The sequence below is a fragment of the Prosopis cineraria genome, unplaced genomic scaffold (genome assembly GCF_029017545.1).
Source record: "Prosopis cineraria cultivar Desert tree isolate PC_DT_omini unplaced genomic scaffold, ASM2901754v1 PC1, whole genome shotgun sequence".
Lineage (NCBI taxonomy): Eukaryota > Viridiplantae > Streptophyta > Magnoliopsida > Fabales > Fabaceae > Prosopis > Prosopis cineraria.
In genome coordinates, this window is record NW_026555332.1 from 48,103,354 (window position 1) to 48,129,753 (window position 26,400).

General features: G+C 29.4%; 1 protein-coding gene across 1 annotated transcript; it reads right to left on the reverse strand.

Annotated features, from left to right (window-relative positions):
* Positions 1–1,340: 1,340 nt before the first annotated feature.
* On the reverse strand, positions 1,341–11,982 carry LOC129313686 (uncharacterized). The gene is made up of 15 exons (XM_054956998.1): positions 10,945–11,982; positions 9,111–9,237; positions 8,900–8,937; positions 8,631–8,721; positions 7,152–8,473; positions 6,573–6,698; positions 6,202–6,274; positions 5,853–5,898; positions 5,639–5,711; positions 4,991–5,056; positions 3,702–3,779; positions 3,442–3,614; positions 3,216–3,262; positions 2,240–2,501; positions 1,341–2,148 (listed from the first exon to the last, which is right to left on the reverse strand). The coding sequence occupies exons 1-15, from the start codon at positions 11,259–11,261 to the stop codon at positions 1,793–1,795; spliced, it is 3,195 nt and encodes a 1,064-aa protein (XP_054812973.1). The 5' UTR covers positions 11,262–11,982; the 3' UTR covers positions 1,341–1,792.
* Between the last annotated feature and the right edge of the window lie 14,418 nt (positions 11,983–26,400).

Here is a 26,400-nt window from a genome sequence, read left to right on the forward strand (position 1 = left end):
TAGCCGACCGCCGTTACCTTGAGTAGATCGGTGACATTTGCCCAGTCAAACCTCCCCAGACACAGGAACAAATAAAAAGTCTTGTGTGTTTGGATTAACTCTCTAAGATTAGGGTGACCCAAACCGCAGTTAGAGAGATTAAAAGTTTTTTACTTAAATTAAAATCTTGTTTGGATTAAAAAAAAAAAAATCAAACGTGCGTTAATGGCTAAATGAGCAAGTTCATGGAAGCTGGGGGAGTAGTTTTTTAACGCAACGTGGGGGTGGTGCGTTGGGATATTGCAGATTATTTTCTCTCCCCTTCTGCTCAGCATCCCCATCTACACAAGCTCTGTTTCACCTCCTCCTCGCTGCCGTCCCTTGCTGCCGTCACCGTCCGAGGAAAGTTGAGGGCGTCTTGACTGCTTGTGTAGGTTCTGTCAAGATTGCTTTGTCCTTTATTTTCTTTGACTGTTTTGCTTGCTGTCAGTCATCATGTTTGCTGTCTCTTTGTTGCTTTCCTTCCTTTGTTGGGGTAGAGAGGGAGACAACAGATATGCTGGTGGTGGGAGAGGGAGAAGAAGATGTAGGGCAGGAGCGTAGAAGGGAGATGATGTTAGTTTGTGAAGACTCCTCCTACAAGATAAAGAAGAAGCATAGGGCTTAGAGGAGAGGAGGAGGAGGAAGGTGCTTATTGTGCATGTTTTTAAACGTGTATGTGTGACGCTCTCACCTCTGAAGATGATTATGTTTCATTATTTTATATTTAATTATAATTTGTGAATTAAGACAAAGTAAAGGAAGAAAAAAAATTAAAATCTTATTTCATTATTTAATTAAAATACACTTCATTTAATATAACTTTATTTGTGAAATATTAAATAGAGAGAGAAAATATAATATAGTTAGAGTGAAATGAAGTTTACGAGACCAAACTGCAGATAATATGAATTAAATATTTTATAATTTATAAATTTATTTTAGTTTTTTTAAATATTTTAAATTTTATTATGTAATTCTACCATTTTAAAAATTATAATTTTAATCTTAATATTTTTTCTTTAAAATATTAAATTAATCACAATGACAAAACTTATATTTATTTTTATCATTATATATCTCAATTAATTTTTAAATCTAGTCATCTAAATAAATTTTAATTTATTCAACTGACTATTAAAAAAAATTTAAACAAAATCATGTTATAATTACAAACTTTTCTACCAACTTCAATTTCCTAACCTCAGTTACAAATTTTCTAATCCAAACACTCACTTATTCACAGCATTTCTTAGATAAATTGGATTTAATACTTGGTTCTTCAGTAATATTACAAAACAGGATTAATTCCAAGTCCATCATTCATAAGTAATTTCTAAATATTCAAATATTTGTATTTTTTTTTTAAATCCGAATATCACATGCGTTGGAAAGTGAAATGTTTTCTCAAATCCTGTACATGAAAATCCCTCCCAGTTTAGAGATGGAAACAACGGCAGTAACTATGAAAACGAAAAATCGGAGATGGACAACGCACAGCGGGCAACTGAGGAAATTACAGACTGTATCTCCGCATTTGTTGGCCCCCCCAAGAATGGACGTCTCTGAAAATCTTAATTTCTTGTACGGATGTAGGAAGCGGAAGGTTTGCCGTGGGCAAGAAAAGAACATCGAAGATGCAGAAGATGCCCACCTAACCAGCCTCGTAGACCTCCAAAGCAAGTATTAACCCACCACAGAATGTGCAGCTATACACAGATCATGAAGGATGTAATCACCTTAACTCCCCAATTATATAGGTTGATAACATTACTCATCTCTTGGTGGCATATTTCTTATCAATATCAGACAAAACAATTTCCTGGCATCGAACAACTCCGCCTGCTCCTCCATAGCACAACCACCTCTCACTACCCTTGTTCATGTTCCATCTCACCCTATGCAAAGCTACTATTTTGGGAGGAAAAGCTTCAGGCACACTCCCTCCGCTAATTTCATTATCACCTTCTAGATCACCTCCACTCTCACCATCTATACACACTAAAGCTTGTCTATCTAACGGTTTTTTCTTATTGCTACCACTTGATTTTGGTTTGTTGGGCCTTTGCGTAGCAGTCAGTGCTTCCTCAGGAGCCAATTCCAAACCCGAATTGTCACCATTATAGAGTACTGAAACAAATTGAAGATTCCGTAAATATTCAAGTGAAACTATACTAGCTAATCAATATTTGTATGGAACCAAAATTTGCCAGGGGCATACCTAAAGCTTGAGAATCAGGATTAGAATTACAATCTGTCATCATCTGAGTATTCACATTCCCATTTACATTTGACTCGTATAAAAATCCCCGGAAAGATGATGCAGCATGCCGACCCTTGTCAAAAGACTTCTTCACTGGGAAAGGGGCATTTGATACAGGAGTGATAACAGTGAGTGCCGATTCTTCCTCTGAGAGTGACCCGCAAAGAAAGTGGGGGACCCGATTGCGGGCATGATCTGTCTCCACTTCCTTAGCAGTAAGCTGAATACATGAAAGCAAAGCTCAGAAGAAAGAAATCGGGGAGAGGCAGGGAAACAGAATTTTAATTTCAGCTTCCCTTTTATTCCATGCCAACAAAACTGCTCTCATAATATTACTTCTAGCTAAAAATTTAGTTACAAACGATTTATTGAAAGCCGTGCAAAAGTTTTGGCAAAATAAAGAAGTATAAGTATAAGCCATCTAAAAATCTATAGCCCAAAAGATGGAGTAAGAATTAGGCTTATCCTGCACTAAAATCATGAGCCAAATTATCTCAACCTTTTTAAGAAAATGTTCAAGCCAAATACGAGACACAAGCAGCCCTGAACTTCAACAATTGCAATTTCAGTACTATCTATAGTTAAGATTGGCTGCTAGTTTCTTTATTTCCTTTTTCCCCCCAACCGGATATCCATTCATACAAAAATCAACAGTACAAAGGCACGAGGAGCCAGTCACAACAGGCCAACTAAGCCTATCCCAAATTTACAAATAGTTCCATCTTGAGATGGTACATAGAAGAGGGGGTGGGGGGACACCACAAACAAACAAGCACATCCCCTTATCAGATTGAGTAGCTAGATTAAACTAAATTTATATAAATTATACTCTAGTAGTTACAAGACCAAATCATATAAACATCATCATTTAAAGATCATGAAGAAATGATGGTGGTAATTACAGGTGGAATCTCCTGAAAAATGTTTGACTAACCTGAAAACGGACGGCAGAACCATCTGCACCACAATAAGCAACCATACCTGCAATAAAATAATGGCAATACAGCTGTAAGAACAGACTAATAATTACACAATTTAGCTGCACTCTTAGAAGTTGAGTTGAGTGATGATACAAGGCTTTACTTTGCAATACATGATACAAGGCTCATGAGATACAATAATGAAGAAGTCACAAAAACAGTGCGTGGTAAACATGGTACCTGTTATTCTTGATACATGAACACTCCAAATAGCAAAGGATGAACGAGAGGAACTATGCAATCCGGGCTGTTTTTTTCCACTTATTCTTTTACCACTCACAGGTAGGTCATTTGCAGCCTTCATCAGGCTAAGGGTTCTCATCGTTCCATCTTCAAAAGTCATAATAATGCAACTACAAGCATATATAAACAAAATTATCCTGAGATTACCATAATAGAAAGACTGGATAGCATTTGATGCAGTTAAAATGATAAGCTACCTTGGGTTTGACAGCCAATCTAGACTATATATGATCCTTGGAACAGGATGGAGCTTCCGCAACGGATAAAATGGATCACTGCAAACAGCATAATTTTGAGTACTACAGATATTACCGTGACAGACAAGTTGAACCAACCCTAAGGCTAAAAAAATTCATCTCTAGGAAATGATGAAGTATCAATGTTTGTCTTTTTATACCCGAGGAAACAGCAAAACTACTCATTACTTTGCATATGGACATAAAGACAATATAATGAAACACTACCTTTCCGGTTAAACTTGTGCAATTCCCACTTCATTGCCAGAGAAGATTTTCAGAAAATAATAGCTTTGGAAATTCTTGTTTATTTCAAAACAATAGTTGCTACAAATAAGAGGATGTAGGCCACAGGACAACCGACCAATTAACCTAAATAAAAAAGGAAACTACAGGAACGTGAATTCAAAATAGACTAACAATACTGGAAGCTAATAAAGAAATGAAACCACTTGACTTCAGCCCATTAACATGATATGGGCTCGCTGACCTGGCACAAGTGTTAATTCAGCCCATAGGACTTTGCTCCAAGCGAAGCCAGGGAAGAATAGAAGTCCAAAGGGACAAAGGGTAGGCCATGGGAGAGTAGTGGAGGAGAGATGTTGTGTGGCCAAATGGTTGTGAAGAACCAAAGCAATAATTGGAGGGCTAAAAATCCTTTTTGGAAGCATTTTCCCCGGGGAGAGATTCTAGTCTCTCAAAAGCTAGAGATTATCTGTCATTATTCTTGGTGAATTCTGTGTCTGTTTGATTTTGTTTAGAGACTGCAATATGGAAGGTTGATTACCCTGTAGCTCATTCCTTTACACATCATGCCTACAGTATATTTCTAGTGCGTTCATAAAAATATGAAGCAGGCCAGGGAAATTTCAGCTTTGTTTCCGGCCAGACGCCTTCTGCACCTGAAATTCTATTGGACGATCTCACCCACAATAAATGTAATCACAAGACTGTCAAAAAAGTTCATGGACTATAATTTCTACAAAGCAATTCAATTTTTTTTCTTCAACGGGATATTGTCACTATATTTTCCATTTTGATGCATATCATTTGATCTTTTTTAGTAGCATTCTTCAGTGCGAACGACATATAATGGGGAAATTTGACACATAACTCAGTTCAACAATATTAAAAAATTATTTATTTCAGTACACAAAGCATTCTAAGAGATAATGCAACAAAATTATTTCAAATCTCTTTTCGTAAAGTAAAAAGAAAATAAAGCAATAAAATCAAGAAATCATACTTACCGTAGATCCCAAAACTTCAGGCCTTCATGCCCAGCAGTTAATATAATATTTGAACTCTCTGGATCGCTGAAAGTTATGACAAAATTAAAAGGCAAAAAAAAAACCCTCCTCAACATTAGAAATGTAAGATATCAATGAACAAAAGATGTACAAAAAGATAATTTCTGATATCTAGCTATTTTGCCAGCGTAGTAAATCATTGGCTTATTTCTTTGAGAAATCTTCCTTTTACTTTTTGGGGGATAAAAAAGCATGCATTGGACCATCAGTTTGCCAAACAACATATTCTTACAAGTTTTAAATAAATGCAGAATAAGAAATTATACTATCTGAGCAAATATAAACCAAAATGAGCAAATGAAGCTCCCCATGGATTTCGGAGTACATATTTGAGCCAGTTCTTGGTGATTAGATTGTATGTGGATGGAGCACAACTTCAAGTCAATTCCATTAAGCAAAAAGAAAAGAGTTAGAGAAAGGAACCAAAAGTAAAAAAAAAAAAAAAACCATAATCTGTAAGAAGTTAAGATGATTTTAAAATATAAATATATTTTTTTCAATTAAATCCTCTAAAGCTAAGAGATAAAAACACTTAAATATACTGAATGCAATTAAGTAACAAGCCTTGAAGTTTCAATCATCACTGACCCTTCAAATGGAGCCCATGCAACTGCTCTAATAGGAACTGTATCACCAGCAAAACAAAGCAATGGCTTTGTATCTGCAGATGAACATGAAACAATCAGCAATAAAGCTTATCTAATATTTGGCCAAAAAGAAAAAAAAAATGAAGCTTATCTAACAAGCTTGCTTCTCAACCAGAACCCATCATAACAAACCAAATCAAGGGAAAGAATGTTACCATCACATTTCGGTGAGGTACTTCTTGAGAATTTCCATAAAGCGACCTGGATATAATCAAATTGCACTAGTTGTGACGTACTGTCAAATGCAACATTCCAATGAAGATTTACTTACATGCCTTTAACTGATTGATGTTGCTGAAAACAAATATAAATTATATTGATGAAAACAAGAATCAGAATAACTATTGAGAGGAAACATTCTAGATGTTTTCTTATTACTCCCCTCTGACATAAATCTTCAAAGACAAATTTTCCTAATAGCTAAGTAAGATGGTCATCTATCCAAGAAGACAAGGCACAAATAACTCAAGAGCAGGCAATTAATGCAATGTAGATATATAATACCGTTCCATCGTGGCACCCAGCAAGCAGATAATCATGTGGTGGTGAAACAGACCATTCCACAGTCAACGGGATGCTGTCAGACATAGCAAATGGAGCAAATTTAACCACATACATAAATAATTCAAAAATATTATTAAAAAAACTGATGGATTGACCATAAAAGTTCAATAACAAGTACTGCTTAAGCATCACATATCATAAAATTTGTTTTATTCATCAATCAGGTTTATAAATTATTCACCTTTAACTTGTTTTGTTGATTTGTAACAAACAAAAATAATTTTATGCTCAGCTAATTCATGAGTTGGCTACAAAAATTTTGGTTAACTGATAACCCTAATGAAAAGCAAGAAGCAGGTTTAGCAGCATACCTTTGTAAGCAACCACGCTTCAACATTGAACATTTAAATACAGGCTCCAATTTTATAAACCTTGGATCTGTGGACTCTTCATGCTTATAAATTGCTCTTAATGCGAGATGACTAGGTACCTCCCACCTGAAAATGATAAAAATGAGGGCACAATACTTACGTCCAACACTGACTATTCTAAATGCCAAACACTAATTCTCTCTTTTTACTAAGTATCCATTATGTTTCATTCAACTTTTCATCGAACCTTTTTTAAATTTTAACACAGTACAAATCTAACATTCAAATCTGCATTTCCTTTGGTAAAATCAAATTTTAAAAATTGCAAATCTAGCAACGATATTCAGTACAAAAATACCTAAATTACCATGGTTACATTGCAAATCTAGCAATGATATTCAGTACAAACAGACCTAAATTATCATGGTTTTTTGCGGTTTCTAACTGCACAGTGAACGTAAAACAAGGATGCCTTATTCAAGCAATAGGAAGATAAATTGCAAAGCACCACTATGAACATCAGAATGAGACCCAAACAAACAAAAAAAAGTGGTTGGCAATTCATTTCAAACATCTTACACTTCTAGAGATCCACTGCCCAACAAGACAGCAAGATATCCCATTCTGTGCTTGCAAATGGAATCAGAAGGATTAGAAGGTCGCCACTTCACATCCCATGCTACCTTCCCATTATGTGCTAGGCATAACACAATTCTAGGCAAAGCAACATATTCTGGAATAGAACCAGTAGCTCTGCCAAGATGCACTTCTGAGCTACAAGTTGGTTGATTTACATCATCCTCATGCTGTGCCAACAGCGGGGGACTTCTATCATGGCTAAACTTACCTTCCCTACAATTAGTTTCGAACCTACTACTTCTAATGGGCTTTTCCATCATAGTGGTGCATGCAGATACAGATTTGTCAGAGCACTTGCACATGGCATTAGAGCCTGGTTGCAAACTATATTCTTCACAATTGCTAGGCACTCCATCTGCAAAAAATTCAGCAGAATTTTCAGGAATTTGAACTGCTAGAGCCTCCACATGTTGATTCCCATGATTCAGATCTCTCACTCCTACTTCCTTTGAATTCTTTTTAGGTCTTCCTCTACGCTTCTTTATTTGAGTCAATTTGTCATTTGTGACTCCATTCTTCGTATGATCTTGTTGGCCCTTTTCTGCAGGAGGACATACCTCATTAACATTTTCTAAAACTCCTTCTGGCACAAGAGCTTGAGCACAATGAATCCCGGCATTCAAATCACCCACTGCTCCTCCATTTGAATTCTTTTTAGGTCTTCCTCTACGCTTCTTTACTTGAGTTAATTTTTCATGTGGGACTCCACTTTTGGCAGGATCTTGTATGCTCTTTTCTGCAGGAGGACATATCTCATTAACATTTTCTAAAACTCCATCTGGCACAAGAGCTTGAGCACAACCAACCGCAGAATTCAAATCACTCACTGCTGCTTCATTTGAATTCTTTTTAGGTCTTCCTCTACGCTTCTTTACTTGAGTTAATTTTTCATGTGGGGCTCCACTTTTGGCAGGATCTTGTATGCTCTTTTCTGCAGGAGGACATACCTCATTAACATTTTCTAAAACTCCATCTGGCACAAGAGCCTGAGCACAATGAATCTCAGAAATCATATCAGTCACTGCTACTTCAATTCGATTTTTTCGAGCTCTTCCTCTTGCCCTTTTTATTTGTGTTGAATTGTCATTTCCAGTTCCCTTGTTTTTATGTCCTCTTTTACTCTTCCCTGGAGGAGGCCATGCTTCTTCATTGATTTTGCTGCTATTTAAAAGGCACCATATTTGTACAAGACCCCTACCAGTGAGTGGGCTACCCATCTTGTGATAAGAAGCTCCAGGTGGGTGAGCAGAAATAGCAAGAAACTAAAACAAACATCAGTAAGAAATTCATCTCAGGTATTTCAAGTAATTCTTTCTCAATAATTTGTATCAGAAGACCAAAGCTTAGGGTATCTCTATACCACATGCTAATAAAAGGCAGACTAAAAAGATACTGTAAAGAAAGATAGAAAGCATGTACCTCACATTTAACCGAACTATCAGGCTTCAAATGAATCTGAGAACACCAATCCAATGCCCACACAGGACCCCCAACATACAATACAGAATCTCTGCAGCAACAAGACTAGAAGTGTTAAGCTAAATTAGATGATGACTTGTAACTGAATAATAACACAGTAACTCACTAGCAGGATGAAAGATCATATACTTTAAAATTAGTGAAAGTGTATGCTATAACAGAATAGCAATGTCATTGACCAAACGACATGGTCAAAATCTCATTTATACCTTGATTCATGAGATCTGACATCGCCAAGTAGCCCCTCCTGCATATCATGCAAAAACAGAAACACAGGATGGACATAAATATTTGCAACACTAAAACTACACATAAAGACAATGTGAGTTGAAATGTAATTGAAATCAGGAATCTTGTGTAGCTAAGATCATTCTTAGGAAACCAAAAGAAAAGAGAAGGACAATAAAGATTAGCTTGTACCTTAGGAATGGCAGCAGATGAAAATTGAGGTAAGTTTATACAGTTGATTACATCTTTTGCCTCAGGGTTTCCAAATCCACGAGCAAACTTAACACTTCTAGGTTCATACTGAAAATGCCTCCATTCTCTGTTCATATATGTTTCACATTCTTTATGCAATAACAAAATCAACATTTTAAGAAGCAAAAGAAATAAAGGATACTGCCTTTGCTTTCAAATATAAGAGAATTTCAACCAACTCACACAATTTAAGAAAGCTAGTTATTCCTAATAATTATACCTAAAATTGAAATATTTGGACTAAAATGCCCTTATAATTAATGTTTACTTTTTTTTCTATAATTTAATGATGCTATCCATTTATGAGGGATAATTTGGACCCAAAAAAAAGAAAAATGTAATTAATGCCTCTTGAAATTTGTAGTTTTGCTTATAATAAAAAACAATGAAACATAGAGTAGTTTCTCTTATAATAAAAAGCAGTGGGGGTATAACAGAAAGCACACCCCTTCATCACATATAAATTAGAATAAAAGTGAAAGTTAAATGATACACATCCCTCTCTTAAGCTACACAATCGAGTCTTTCTTTTTTAATTTTTAAATGGGAAATGTAATTTGATAAAAGTAATCCACTTATTCCATCAAGCTGTAATTGCGATCAATTTATGACCACATTAGCAAGTACAACAACAACAAGCCTTATCCCACTAGGTGAGGTCAGTTACATGAATTATATAACACCATCATGCTATATCATTTATTAAGCTCTTAGAAATATTGTTTATTAAAATGTTTCGATTAACAACTTTCAAAAATGTTTTCTTTTGCCTTCCTTTACCCTTCTTGATAGAGTTCAAAATTATCCGTTCCGCTCCCCTCACAAGTGCCTCTTGTGGCCTTCTTTGTACATGTCCAAACCATCTAAAATGATTTTCCACCACTTTTCCTTCAACAAGTGCAACGTCCACTTTTTTCCTCACGTGCTCATTTCGAATTTTGTCTTTACGTGTATATCTGCACATCCATTTCAACATTCTCATCTTTGTTGCTCCAACTTTATGCTCTTACTGTTCCATTAAAACCCAACATTTACTATTATAAAATATTACTGCTCTTATAGTAATTCAATCAAATTTTTCTTTAAGTTTATTAGGTATCTTATGACTGCAAATAGCTCCTTTAGCCTTTCTCCAATTAAACCACCTAACATGATAATTTGTGAATATTATCATTTATCTTTATGGCAAGTGTGACTGCTAACATTTGAATAGGAAAAAACTTCAGCAACAATCTGTAACTATCTAGAAGGTTTAGACAAACTAGGGCAGCCCAGGCTTCCCTAATCTAAGAATCTAAGAAATGCAGCTAGAAGACGCCCCAGAAATTGAGCTGATTAAGTTCTGAATAGTCAGTGTATATAAAATTGCAGAGAAAAAAATTCATAAACAAAGAAAATATGATTCATACCACAAATAATAATAATAAGTTTAACAGAGCTCAGGTCGAACCATATCTTGGTGCAGCTAGAGAAGAGACAAGGAAGGAATTCAATATTAAAAAGAGAAAATACTAACTTTGGTCGGCTCATTCACAACTTTCCTATAGACGCTCAAGAAATGATAAAGTAATGCATAACTAGAATTCATGTATACCAAGTGTGCAGAATACTGAAACATGAAAAAAATTATAGCAATTATAACAATGTTAACGAGATAAATGAACCAGCAACTAAGACATTTATATCTCGTGCTCAGAGACAAATAATTACAGCTACTGCAAGACAAAAAAATAAAATAAAATAAATATTAAATGAACACGCACATAGAATTTACCTCAAGAAAGTGACAGAGGCAGAAAGTCTCTGAATCTCACTCTGCTCCAAATAAGAATCCACCTCTTCCCCACAAAGCTTATCAATCATGCCCATGGCTTTGAAAAAATTTTCCACTGAATAATCAAAAAATGAAATGCTAACCCTAGGATCACTTTTGTCATTATGAATTCTTGTTGAATCCTCTGCCTGCACATCAACTGAGTTAGCCTTCTTATTGAATGCTCTTTGGGCCTTCCTCTTCAAGGACTTCTTCCTGGAGAAGCCGAATTGCTGGGCAAGAGATGGCTCTGCAGACCCCTCATTTTGCTCTATCATTATTATTATTTTTTTTTGGCAGACTATTTTAATATTGGAACATACACCAGCAACCAAGGAGATTTGGGCTAGAGGGAAGGAAAAAGCAGACGATGGGGAGCCCCAAAAAAAAAAAAAAAAAGCCACCCAGAAACGAAACAGGACGGAGCCACTGAATGTTCAATAACTAAGGGGTCTAAACCAGTTAGGAAAATGAGGTTAACCTACGGAATTCAATCCAAGCGGAGAAGAAATCAAAGAGGAAAAGGGCAAGCAAAGAAGAGGATTTGGTTGCGTAGAGGAGGGTGAAAATAGAGTCACGTATACGGGTCTGTTTGGATATACGTTGCACTATCATGGTGTGCCACGATTTTGGTCTCCCATCGCACGTTTGATAGAAGTGGAATGTTGTAGCTTTTCCGTGCAGAAAAACCCCGTTTAAACGCATGTAGATTCGTTCTCTCCGTTCTGCCCTTCTCTCCAGCATTATACACATGCTTCCAGGGTCAAATGAAAGACCTGCAACATGAGAAGGAGAACTAATATGTGAATCTCTCTTCTCCAATCCCACAATCTTGTGTCCCGAACTCAAGCTCTGCTCTCTCTTGCTCCCTCTCCAGGGGAGGGGGCGTGGCGCAACTCCATCTGACCAGCCTTCCCCTCTCAGTCCCGCTATCTTCCACCAGTCCGGCCTTCCTCTCTAGTCTTCCCTGCTTCACCCACTCCGAATACTCTTTTTCCCAACGCCGACCTTGGGCCGCTTTCTCATATTTTCTTCTTTAAAAAATTTAATATTTTACTGCAGTTTTGATATTTATTTTCTTCTTTAAAAAATCACTTTTAAATTTATTTATTTATTTATTCAATCTTTTAAAGATATAGAGAGAATAATATTAAAGTTTAAAATTAATTACTATAAAATTAGTTAATAAGTGAATTAAGATCATTGACAACACAAACCATTAACAACTTTTGTTAATAACTTTTAATAAATTTTATAATAATTAATTTTTTTATTTAAAATGTGTATGTAATTCTCCTTTATAAATATTAGAATCTGACAAAATATAGGAAAGAAAGAATTTTGGAGAAAGACATAAGTAGAGCAAACTGATTTTATTTCGAACTTCAATAATCCTTACAGACCTCCTCATTCCTTTTATAGGTGTGACCAAAGCATACTGAAAAGCGAGAGCAAGACTAAAAAGCACGCCAAGTGGTGGCAATTGTCGAATAGCATCTTTTGTTAGCATTTCTTTGTCTTGTAAATACACTCCTGCCCTGATGATATATTGGAGTATCTTTTTTCTTTTTTAAATGCCACGCTAATGTATCTTCTTTCTACTCTGACTGTTTATCATCTAGCTCTTTATACTACCCTAGAGTAAAAGAGTCTCCTGTTTCAAGAAATTACTGATAAAATTAATACTCTATTTTACATGAATCTTGGATATTTGGAGGAGGAAGTTCCTTGCTTTGGGATGACTGGACTTTATGAGTTATGAAAACTTGTTCTATCTAGGTTAAATATCCATGTTATAAAGCAATATTTACAACTCATTTTGATAGATGAATTTTTAAGAGTAGAATATCATTTGGGATGACAGGCTAGAATGAAATTGGGCCAAGTGACATACACTTGAGATTAGGATTTGTGTATGCAAAGTTGTTTAAATGGCATTAAAAATTTTTTAACTTATTTAAGACTTTTTTTCATGTGATGACCAATCAAGAGAAGACTTCGATAAGTAGGTCTAATTAACAACACAAAGATTTTCATGTTGATCCAAATTGTAAGGGCGGCGGACAATGAAGATGAAATTGTAATGTCCACTTTGACATTATCAGCACAACTACATTTACATCATACAAAGAAAATTAGGAGTTATCTAACCCTTAAATTCCCATAATCAAAAAGGGTTAAAAATAGTTTAAAAACTTTGAAAACATTTAGAACCTTATAAACCTTTTGAAATAATGTTTGAGCTCAAACTATAGAGTTTTCAAATCATAGAAAGCATAAAAAGCACAACATATAACCATTCAAGATAACAGGGACACAATAGTCATTTTGTCCTAAAATGACTATTGTGCCACAGCTCAAGTGTCACGACAAATGACATAAAGAGCCATGCCTATCCTTTCTATGTCATGCATTGTGGTGTGCACACCTTGCACTGCAGTGCACAACATCAGTCGTGATAGCTTTGAGTTGTTATGACAGCACCTTAAAGACCAAATTTTGATATATGCCATTTCTTTGTCTAATATCTAATTGAAATAATTTCAATGCCCACACAAAACTTGTTTGATAATCTAACTAATGATATAAATTTTATCTCAATCCAATATCTTATTTGAAAATTAAACACCTAAATGTCAAATGACTACTTTTATGTTGTTTTCGTGCATCTAAATTTTTAAACCATCAAACTTGTGCCATTAACTCTATCTAAGACTTAAACCACATCCAATTGACCCATTTACACCTAAATGTATAGATATATTATCAAACATACAACTTATACAAAATTTAAGCAACTCGTTCCCCTGAATTCATTCAAAATGGGGTCAGACATATCATGCATCATGCTTTACTCAATTTGGCCAATTCATTATAGCACATCCTAATTGATATGCTAATCAATAAGCATGTACTTGTATCATTATCTTAGCATCACACTTCCCATGTATCTTGCAACATACATTCCAAGCTAAAATACCCCAGTCAACACACATTTCATACAAATGCAAATCCAAAATTATATGCAATCATAGTTGACTTGCACCATTTAACCTAAATCCGCTAACCTACGAGCTAACTCGCTTATAATTTTTTATTTTATAAATTTTTTATTTTTTAATTATTCAATCATTCCTCTTCCAAACTTTATCATTTTGTTCCAACACCTAATTAAATTAATCTTCCTTATTTGATTAGTATAACATATAGCTAGAATAAAATGGTAGCCAATACCGTTTATTTTAATTAGAGTAAAATACAATCTTCTCCCTCCATTTTTTTAAAATTACACAAATCTCTCTTTTGATTTTAAGGCCTACACTTTACTCCACTTTTTAGCCCCATTAGGAATATTCAATTAAAGATTTTAAAATACTTTGATTTTTAAATTTTAATTATATTAAACAATTTAAAAGTATTAATTTTCCCTTGTAATATATGTGTATATTCTCTCCCCTCCTCAAGTTAAGGAACTTTAAATAATTAAATGTGAAATTTTAAACTAAGTAATTTAGAAATTTTGTGATCAAACTAATAAAATTTAAACAAAATAAAGCATAAATTATACTAACTAACTTATTCTCATTATGCATTACTTCCCTTTTTCATTAAGCTTTTTGCATATACATATTTAAAATATTATTTTAGATAACTTGTTTATTTATATTTTAAAAAATAATTAAATAAATAAGTTTTAAAAACTAAAAAGTTTAAAATATGATTAAAATGTTTAAAAAATATGTGCATTAAATTTTTTTTAGATATATTAAATGATTGCTACAGAACATCTACATTTTGATCCAATATATGACTTAATTGTTAATTAATAATTGAATAAATGAAATTAAAAATTTTAAAATAGAAAGAAGATTTTTTTATAAATTATTAATTATAGGAAAGGTTCTTGTATGTTTAAAAAATAAAAAGGATGTATTTTTAATGAAAGTAAATTAGAAGAGAAGTTAATGTATTCTACTTTTTTAATTATTATAATATATACATGGATAAAAATTTAAATTAAAATTGACAATCTTTTCTAATCATCATATATTAAAATTTTAATTTATCTAGCTTAAAATTTCAAATTTAAACTTAAAGACTTTTTTATTAATAATTTAAAGTCTTTTTATTATTAACTACATTATATTGGCAATCCAAAATAGTTGAATATATTGACCAATATTATTAAATTATCCTAATCAAATTATAGCATGTCAAAATTTTAAATACTCCTCAAAGTTATGATTAATTTAGGAAAATTATTTTACCAAAGATATGTTTTAAAGGTAATTTTTTTTACATTTAATTGGTCAATGTGTTTTGCACTTTTAACTTATTTTGATAACATATTTGAATTTCAAATCCTAATATTTAATAATTAAATAAAATGGTTAGTTACATAAAAATATCATTAAATTAATTAATACTATTTTTACTAAGCATATATAAATAACATTATTTAATTGGAAAATATTAGCATTTTTAGAGTTTGAACTTTACAAAAGAGCCAATCAATATCTTAACCTTATGAAAATATTGAATTTTATGAAATTTCATCAAATTCTAATACTTCACAATAATTTAAGTTTTAAAGATTTAAATATACATGAAAATGGATAAGAAATTATTTTGTTAGAAGATATACTATAACCATCATCTTTTTATTCTGTATATATAAATACTTAAAAATTAAGTTTAAATATATTCACAAATCAACAATCAAACTTAATTTTTAAAGTACAAAATTATTAAAAGAATACTAAAATAAAATCTTACATTTATATGAATCAGTCATGCAAAAAAAACTCCAGGATTTTACAAAATTAATTAAAGGGTTAAATAACAAATTTATTTTTTGAAATATGGGTCAAAAAGCATTTTATACTCTTAATTTATTTTTAGTACAATGTCCTCCTTTAATCTTTGAAAATAGTATAATATTGTCCCTACAGTTAATTAATAATAGTTTTGATTGTCAGTTTACTAAAAAATTACCAAAAAGAATCTCAAAAATTATAGAAAAGAGACTAAAAAAATTTTCTTTGTTCTTTTGTGTATCTTTTAGTCATTTTCTATGTTTTTAAATTTTTTACAATGATTTCTTGTTCAACTAACATTCAAAATTAATTTTTATTAATGTTTAGAGTGACATTGCCCTTTAACCTTTAATTAAATTCATAAATGTGAAAAGAAAATAGTAAGTAACACCACTTATTTGTAATTGGTATGATATCTAAATGGAAGAGAAATTTGATTTGAATTTGATAATTTCATCTAAATTTTAGATCTTTATAACTATATTGGTTGAAGTTTTAAAATTCAAGTAGAATTTTTTGAGATTTATGAAATTATATTAAATATTGGCAACTATATTTTTTTTGAACTTATATAGATCTAAAAAAAGAATACATTAATTTAGAGTACTCAAAAAGAGACCATGTGTCACAATTTAAAACATACACAAAATGACATGTGGTATTCAAATGATTACATATTAAAATAATTATTGCATAATCAATTATACAACTTTCTCACAATATCTCATTAAAATATTCTATACTTGAGATTAATTTAAATAATTGAAATAACTTTCAAAATTTAAATTATATTTAGTATAAATAATTATTAGGAGTAAATTTAAATTTTAAAATTTGAAATTGAATACTTCTTTAAAATTTAAGTAAATACATCTTCAAATTAAATAAGATAAAATTTGATTACAAAAAATAAGATGTTAATCCATCAATGTAAATATTTAAAATTATATTTTAAAATAAATTTAGATATATAAATACATATGTTATATATATTTATACCCTTCTAGTTTATTTATAAATATTTAAAAATTTAGCTTGAACGTATTCACAAATTATTAACAAAGCCTAGATTTCTAACCACAAAATCATGTAAGAGATGTACATGAAGTTATTGATATGAATTAGCTACTCTTATAAACTTGGCCTTTAAGAACTCAAGCTCGTGAATTAACTTTTTTTAACTTTTTTTAAGTTTGACCTTTATTAATAAGATTTAGGGCTAAGCTCGAAGCTCATATAATTTTTTTATTTTTTTAAACTAAAAAATTAATTATACTAATATATATATATATATATATATTACAAAATACCTTAATTAAATATCTAAAAGACAATAATAAACTTTAAAGTATAATTAAAATAATGCAAACCCTAGACTATAATATAAGCTATATAAGTCCTAACTTTCTATCATCCAAAATGTAAATATAATATTAAAATATTTTAATAGAAATGTATTTATAACTAAAAATGTTAATATGATTTGAAATTAATTAGTTGTAATTTAACATATATTCAAAATTTAACTAAAATATTTTTTTATTTTGATATGAATCATAGAATTACATCCAAAAACTATTATTGGTAACTTTAAAAAATTCATATAATATTGCATACATAAAATAAAAATCTACAAACAAAAAGGCCATTTATATATATAATAAAAATAAATAAATTCAATTATTAAAAACGTGTCTTAATAAAATGATTTATTTTCAAAGATATTAATTTTAAAACAAAAATTCTTGTTTAAAAATAAAATAAAACAAATTAAATTGAAAATAATTTTGGAAAGCATGGTTAAAAATAATTAAATTTAAAAATATTATTTTGTAATATCTAAAACAACAAATATAAATAATATAAATAAAATATTTAAAAATTTAAAAAATCTTAATTGATTAGAATTATATAATGTATTTATGTATTTTATGAAAAATCTAAATTTATATAATTTTCACGTCCATTTAAATTGATTAAAATAAATAAATTTATATATTTCATTATTTTATTTTTCAAATCACACCAGTTACAATATAACTAAAATTCAATTTTTTATTGTGTGAAAATAAAAAATAATTTAATTAATCCACTTTAAATTGTTCAATTTTAAATTCAAATAGATAAATATAGTTAAAATAAAACAAAAAATAAATAAAAATAGTATGTCATCCCAAACCTAACTTCGCACTCCAAATTTATCAAATAAATTGGTTCAAAAGGACAAATATTTCTTTCAGACTTATTTATTTTATTTGATATGCAAGTCACACATGTTAAATAAACAATTTATTATTTTCAAAAACTTAACATATTAAATAAAATTGTCATTACTTTACTTTCTAATTGTCTTAAACTAATTTCATATATTATATAAGATAGTCGAGAACTTGTTATATAAAATAAGATTATTTAATATATGTACACAATCTTTATATGTTAAATAATATTGGACAATTCACAATTAAAGTTTTTGAATTGATAATAAAGAATTAAGATAAGGTATTATCTTAAGCATGTTAAATAGGGTTTTCAAATAAAAAATTTAAAAAATTTAAATACATACTAACAACGTAATTATCATTCATTGTTTCTTTATTTGTAAGTTCTGGAATATTAACAAAATTAAATTCAAAGTGATAGATGGATGGAATCCATCTCAAGATGCAATTTCACATAAAGAACATGAAGCTAATCCTGTAAGGATTATCTGTTGTCCGATATGATCAAGAGCATTGGGAGACATGTAATATATCTCCAGAATATCTCACAAAAGGCTTCCAAATGACTGTAGAGATTCGACCACCCTATAATGATGTTGTCCTACAGATGGGATAAGTATTATATATTGGATGTAATTGATGGGATTCAAATTATAAAAAACAAATACAAAAAATATAAATACTTACTCAAACATTCTAAAAGACCAATTCAATACCCGTTGGATTCTTCGAATATACAATCTCTAAACATGAATCACCCTAACCATAATGCGTCAATCCTTTTTTTGTTGTATTAATGATGCGAATTGCATGCATCTTAGAGGTATAAGCCATTGATAGTATGAATAACAGTTGAAAAAAAATAAATCAAACATGATTAGAGAAGTAAAACGGATGTGAAGGTGTGAAACGTGTTATTGACCTAATCTAAAAATTTATAATTGAACAAGGTTGAATTGGGAGAGAAAATTAAGGGGTAATTTTTAAAAATTAAAATGATAGATATTAAATAATTATTTTTGTGAGTATAGATATTTAATGTATTTGAATTTTAACAAACTTCACAAGGGCTTTTTCAACATATTAGTATTATTCAAAATTTAATATCTCAACATTCTCCATAAATAACAAATGATAGTTCTAAATATTTTATTGTTAAATAAATTAATATTTATATTATAAAATTTATAATATGTGAAATTTAACATCATGAGATTCAAATTATTAAATAGATTAATATCTATACTTTATCATATTTACAATTCTCTAAAATCATGATGATAGTCTAAATATTCAAGCACATATTCTTTTTTTTAAATATTTAAATAGATAAATGTTAGTTTAAATTTGAATACCAATATATTTACATTTATATACTCAATCATGTGAACCTAAATTTTTGACATATTTTTAGAGTGGATGAAAACTTTAAATATATAGATATTAATTTGAATTCAAATATGATGAGATTTGAATTTCAAATAGGTAAAAAATAATTTTTACATATATCTAAAAATTAGTAAGTCATCTCACATCTAACTCCAAATCTGAATAACATATTTTATATATATTAGAAAATAACAATTAACCCGAACCTAACCCCAAACCAAATTCCAGAGCACGGAATCACCAGAAAGATATCACAAAGTACAGAATTATAACAAATTTAAAAATGAACATATGACATTATCTCATAGCCTTTAACCCTACTTTTATATATATAATGATGCAAACTTAAAATATTTAATTTTTTAAAATTAAATAAAAATTTTATATTTACTTCTTATATTTAGATTCTTATATACATGTATAATTTTTTAATTTAATTATTACGTCAACGATTCGACTATTACCTTGAACTGCTAACCTTTTCGATTTAATGTCTAATTCAATTTTGAAAATATTGCAAAATATTATTCTATATAAACAAAAAAATAAAAATAACTTGAAATATTTGGGATTATTTTTTAATAAAAAATAAGGGAGAATGAAAAAATAATTATTTTTATTATTTTTTTATTATCAAAATATTTTTTTATAAATTACCGATTCTTAGGTAAATAGTTGGTGGATTATAAGCTAGGATTGATGGACTTTTCCAAACCTGCCACGTATTAGTCAAACTTGTTTCCTGAACGCTGCATTTCCGGTCAACAAAATTACTTTGTTATAGTAAGGACAACATTGCGAGGATGGATTTACCTCTTTTGCAGTCGGCATCGATACTTTTTAGAAAAGCAAAATGATATAGGAAATGATCGACGGCAGTCATCAAGCGATCAACACAAAGTATCGAAGGGCTAATAGAGGGAGGGAGGTCTTTCTATTTTTTTATTATTTTTTTTTATTTCTCTCATCTTCATCATTCAAATTATTTTATTAAATAATTTTTTTAAATAATAAAATTAATGAATGGTAAGAATGAGGGAAGTGGAAGGAAAAAAAGTGAAGAGACCCTCTTTCTACTAATAGAATAGTAACCCAAATTAAGTTTAGATAGCTTAAAGATACTATAAAAGTGATAATTTAAATTAATTTACAAATAGTTAAAGTCCTTGATTTGCACTAAGGATGAGTATTCAACCGGTTCAATTCTATTTTTTTTAAAATTAATGGACTGAATTACATAAAAAAATTAGGTTTAATCAAATCAAAGTATTTAATTAAACTAAATTGTATTGATTTGATTTGATCAATTTATTCAGTTCATAATCTTTGATTTAGGTGTATAAACTCTAATTGTTCATATTTTATTTTAATGTTGAAGGCCCAGCAAAAAAATAACAATCTTATATTATAATTCATGAAAAAATTAATAAAACTCAATACTGTTGCATTAAAAATTAAATTATAAAAGTAAAAAACAGAATATCGCTTTAAACAAAAAAATACTACTACTATAAGTGATAGACAAATATTTCTTATTTACCTAAATTAAAATTTATTCATCTTTTTAAAAATATAAAAAGAAAACTATATACATAATCGAATTGATCAATTAAAATTTTTATTAAAAGAAGATCAAATCAAACCACATAATTAAATTGACCAAATTTAATTCAATCTGATACAATTTTTAATTTTAATTTGGTTTTATTCACCCCTAATCTGCACACATAGCACAACACTGTGAATGACAACGACACTGTAGTTGTGATTTATGAGTTTCTCAGTCTAAAAGTGATCAAAGATAATTAAGATATATAGATTGATTTTAATTAGGGGATAAACTCGAAAAATAGTGATATTTTTTTTTCTCATTTAACTGTACAAGCCACTCTTAATTACTTTTCTCAAGCCTTGTAAAAACAATTAAAAATATCATATATTTTGGAGAAAGATGCAAGGGCGGGGGATTATTGATCACTGCTCAGGCACTGGGAATTCAATAGATCTATAAAAAGCGGAAAACTATTTATGCTGTCAGTACCACGTCATCACGCATCTGTTAGTTTAGTCCTAATTGCCACGTCTGTGTAGGGTGAAAAATACTCCCACCTATCTCATTTATAAAACATATTTTAAAATATTTATTTAATTTTATTTATAAATCATGATATAATTTTTTAAATAATATTTAAAAATATTTTTTAAATTGTATTTTATAAAAAATAATATAATATTATTTTTATTTTTAAATTTATTATATAGAGATATAATTAAAATTTTATGCATTTTATTCTTTATATTTTTTTATATTAATCCTGACGAAGATGATAAAAATAATTTATAGAGAGATTGGATGACTTACTCCTAATATATTGTCCTAACTACAATGCGACAAGACCTCATTCAGATTTTAAAAGTAGAAAGATGGATCAATCAATCAAATCGATTAAAAACTCTGTCCTGCCCTTGATCAGCTGGGATAGACACGAAATTCGTGACAGCAATTATAAAATTATTAATTAATGATCCACAGTGCTCGATAAAGACTAGAAATAATCAACATGCTTGCGTGCATGTTGGATGTGTACTCTGTGTGCGTGTGTGTGAATAAGCACAGCTAGAAATGAGCCAAGCGCTCGACCCAGCCCGGGCACAGGAATTTGATTGATACACACTTGTCGACAATTCACATGTACAATTTATTGTCCACAATAGAATATAAAATAATTAATTAAATAACATATTTTAATTATAATTAATTATATTATAATACAATATGTTTGAATACTTTTTTAAAATTAATTTTAATAAAATTAAAAATATTTAAATAATTTATTTAAAATTAATTTTAACTATATAAATTATCATAAAGGACATTAACTTTTAAAATTAAATTATTAATAAACTTGTATCTCATATTATGAAAGTTGTTATATTTTATTTAAGAAGTAAAATATATTATTTAAATTATATGTTTAATTAATTATAAAAATTTAAATTGTATTGATATTAATAATTTAATTTATGTAAATAAATAACTCAATATATTTTAATTTAAATAAATTTAATAAAATAAAAAAAATTAAATTTTTAAATATCAAACATTAATTTTATAATAACTAATGAAGATAATAATATATAAATTAATTTTATTTTATCAATTAATATTTTATTTGAATTGTTTCATAGTAAGTGATAAGTAGATGACAATGGTTGACAGAAACTTATATTAGTAACTTTTTAAAAATTTAAAGTTTAAATTTTACTAAGAGAAAAAAAAAAGAAAGAAGGGAGGATAAAGGAGTTTGGTTTTTTTTTTTATCAAATTTTGTGTAATTTTTATAATTTTTTTGGGTCTTTTTTTATAATTTTTCTCAACGCTTTTTGATTAACTTTTCCCATGAGCTCAAATTGCCAGCTTTTAAAAAAAATCAATTAAATTTTTGTTTGGATACCAATTCAAAAAATTAATTTTTTGAGTAAAAAAATTGATTATATATGTATCCATACACGCACTTAGTTATATTTATAATTTTATTTACTCTTAAACCCAACAATCTATAATGAATTAAATTATGAACAGATTTATGTAAATAATTCTTTAATAAGAAATGTCAGGTAAAAAAGTCAATTAAAATGTTATCAACCTGATCAATAAAATGATAAGGAGGTGATGTATTTTCATATTACATACTAAACTAGGATAATAAATTCAAGAGTGAAATGAAAAAAAAATAAAAATAAGAAATATCTCATATTTTGTATTCATGAACTAAAAAAATAATTTGGAGCGAGTATATTTTATTTAACTTTTGTAGTTAAGATATTGAACATATCCATAACTTTTCATCCACTTGAAATCTTCTCCCAGGTTTGTATAATAATAACATGACTTTCAAGAATGATTTTAGTTGGAATAATTGTCAAAGTAAATAAGTAATGAGAGAATGATTAATAAGACTAGTATTTTTTTCATACAAACAAGACTAGTATGAGGCTATAAGAGGCCCAATAAACAGAAGTGGCAGGTGTTTATATGTTATTATATATTGTGATGGTAAAGCAACACGCACATTTTATCATTAAAAAATAAGACGAATCTCCATACCAAACTATGTTGTTTGTGCTGGTTATTACTTATTACAACTACCTAAACTATTTGAGGGTATAATCCGTACTTTGATATATAGTCATTTTATGGAATTGCATTGATTTGACCCTTCAACAAAGGACAATAATCAAAAGTCAAAGCATTTCAAACACATTTCTAATTATTCACCAATTAAGAGCATTTTTGTTGACAACTAACATGAAATCAAAACTTATTATAATTTATATTATTTTGTATTTTTTTAATCAGTGGGCTCAACATAAAAGATATATATATATATATATATATTTAAAACAAATGTGATAATCGAGAGTTTTAATCTCAACGCTTGTTTGATTTTTGTTTCTAATTTTTGTATTTAAAAATTGTTTTGCAATTGTTTGGGTTAAAGTTGAAACGTCGTTTATAATAACTATAGCAAAAAATGGGCCAAATAATTGAATAGTCAGGCTAGTAAGCAATCCAACAATGGGGCTAGTTTAGATCATAATGGAACAACTTGATTAGATAAGCATTGGTCTTTAAATTCCTTAAGACTTGAAATCTTCAGCCAAACCGTGTTCTCAACAAGCCTTGAATCTCTCAAAATTATTGCCATTATCCATGAATATCTTGGAGATACGAGCTGACAATTACAACAAAATGCATTGCGAATAGGAAGATCATGTCATAAATCTCACGAACTGTGCATATTGAACCCTTGATATTTCATGAACAAATTTCGGATTTTATGAAAGCATCTGTCTCAACTAAGGCATTATAAAAAGAGGAAAAGGTCATAAAGAAAAAGGATAGAACAACAACCAATCACTGACACTCATTGTACTTTTAGCTTTGTACTCTATATTCTCATATAGTTTTTAGCATCATTTGTTTTAAGCATCATTTTTAGTTTCGTAACTTTTATGATTTTGTATCTTACACATTCAATTAATCAAATACTCATTATTTTATTTTCTTTGCATATTTTACATTCAAGTAAACTGTGATAAGAGAATCTTTTGTTATCATTTGAGACTAAACTTCTCTGATATGCCTAGTACTTTTATTGTTCACAATGAACAATAATATAGTTTTTAAAATTGTTTAAAAAATAAAAATTCATTTAGTTATGTTAATTTAAAAATAACATTACAATTAAAAAATAAGTTGATAGTGATAGTTATAGGTAATCAATAACAGTGATTTGTGATAAAAATTGATCAAAATGATTGTAATTTTTATTAATCAAATGTAGAGTAATTTTTATTTTGAAAAATTATTTTTTATTTTTAAAAGTATAAAAATTTAAAAACTTATTTGATTAGGTGTTTATTTTTTATTTTTTCTAGGGGCAAAAAATGTGTAAGCATGGGTTTCAATTGGAGCCTAAGGCCGGACCCTATCATCATGCAAATTGGCAGACGCGTATATGGGCATAGTCGTAGAGCTAGACTATCAAATTCATACATACTTGGATTTAGATTAGATATAGGTGCAGATCATGTGAGGCTAGATACAATCCCTCGTGGGCTATATATAAGGGTCACATGCTCGCGACTAGCGCAGTACAAAAGTCCTTCAGTCTTATTTAGTTTAATTCAATTCGAAATGGTCTCAGTTTTGTTCGATCTATATAGATACTAGTCCTTCAAGACTAAAAAGACTGAAAAGACCAAACTATTTTTTTAAGTTGGACTGGACAAGAGACTAGGCATTCAGACCACTTGGTCTAGTCCAATCGTATTAATTTTTTTATTATAATTATAATTAATTTATTTTTGATAAATGCTTCAAGTATAATTGATACTAAGGAGATGATTGTATGAAAATTTATTGAGTTTGTTTCTAAATTATTGTTATAATGTAGTGTTGTTGAATCTTATTAAGTGTTATTTTTGTTAAAGTTATAAATTTAAATTATTTGAATTATAACAAAAATACTTTTTTCTTATTGTTGGAAATTATTATGGATTTATTATTGTTGTTGTTGTTGTTGTTGTTATAAGTTTTTTTACTATCTTAATTGAATTTATTAGGTTAAAATTGATTATTGCCTCTCATAGAAGAAAAGGGGGGAAAAAAGCTAAGCGAATACTAGATTAATAGGACCAACCTCCTAATCTTATAGACCAAGTTTGATTCTGTTAATTTTTGGTTATTACTGAATAAGATTGGACTACAGGTTGCCTAACCTAATCCTTCTCATAAAAGAGACCGAACTTTGGGTTAGGTTGAAATTCAGTGTCATCCTATTCTTTGTACAGCCTCACTCGTGACTATCTTATTTTTCATCCATCCAAGGTATTCGCCCTGCATACGAATCACATTAAATATGGTAACATGTGTTTTTGTTCCCCTTTTATTACGACCAAGGTAGATTATTGTTCTCTGAAATTAAGCGACAATAATTATTTCTTGTAGCTTAATTAATAATATCATACAACTTCATGTGGGGAAAAATAACACTCCCTCCATCCTAAATTATAAAATATTTTTAAATAAAATCTCACATATCAATAAACTTTATCAAAAATATTTAATAATTTTATTTTTTTTAAAACAAAAATATAAATTTATTTAATATATTATTTACCTCTTTGAGATACACACAAACAACCCCCACAAAAAAAAAAAAAAAACACACACACACACACACACCTAAGTGAAGGTGATATCTTTGATATGGTTATGCAAGAGTCTTTTGATCCTATCCGACCTAAATAAAAACTGGTCCTTCGGAGATCAAGAAGATAAAAAAGACCAGACTCTTTTTTTAGATTGAACTAGACAAGAGATTGAGCATCTAGACTACATGAACTAATTTGGTCCTATAAATTTATTTAATATAATTATAATTTATTTAGTAATTATTATTACAATAAGTTAATTTATAATA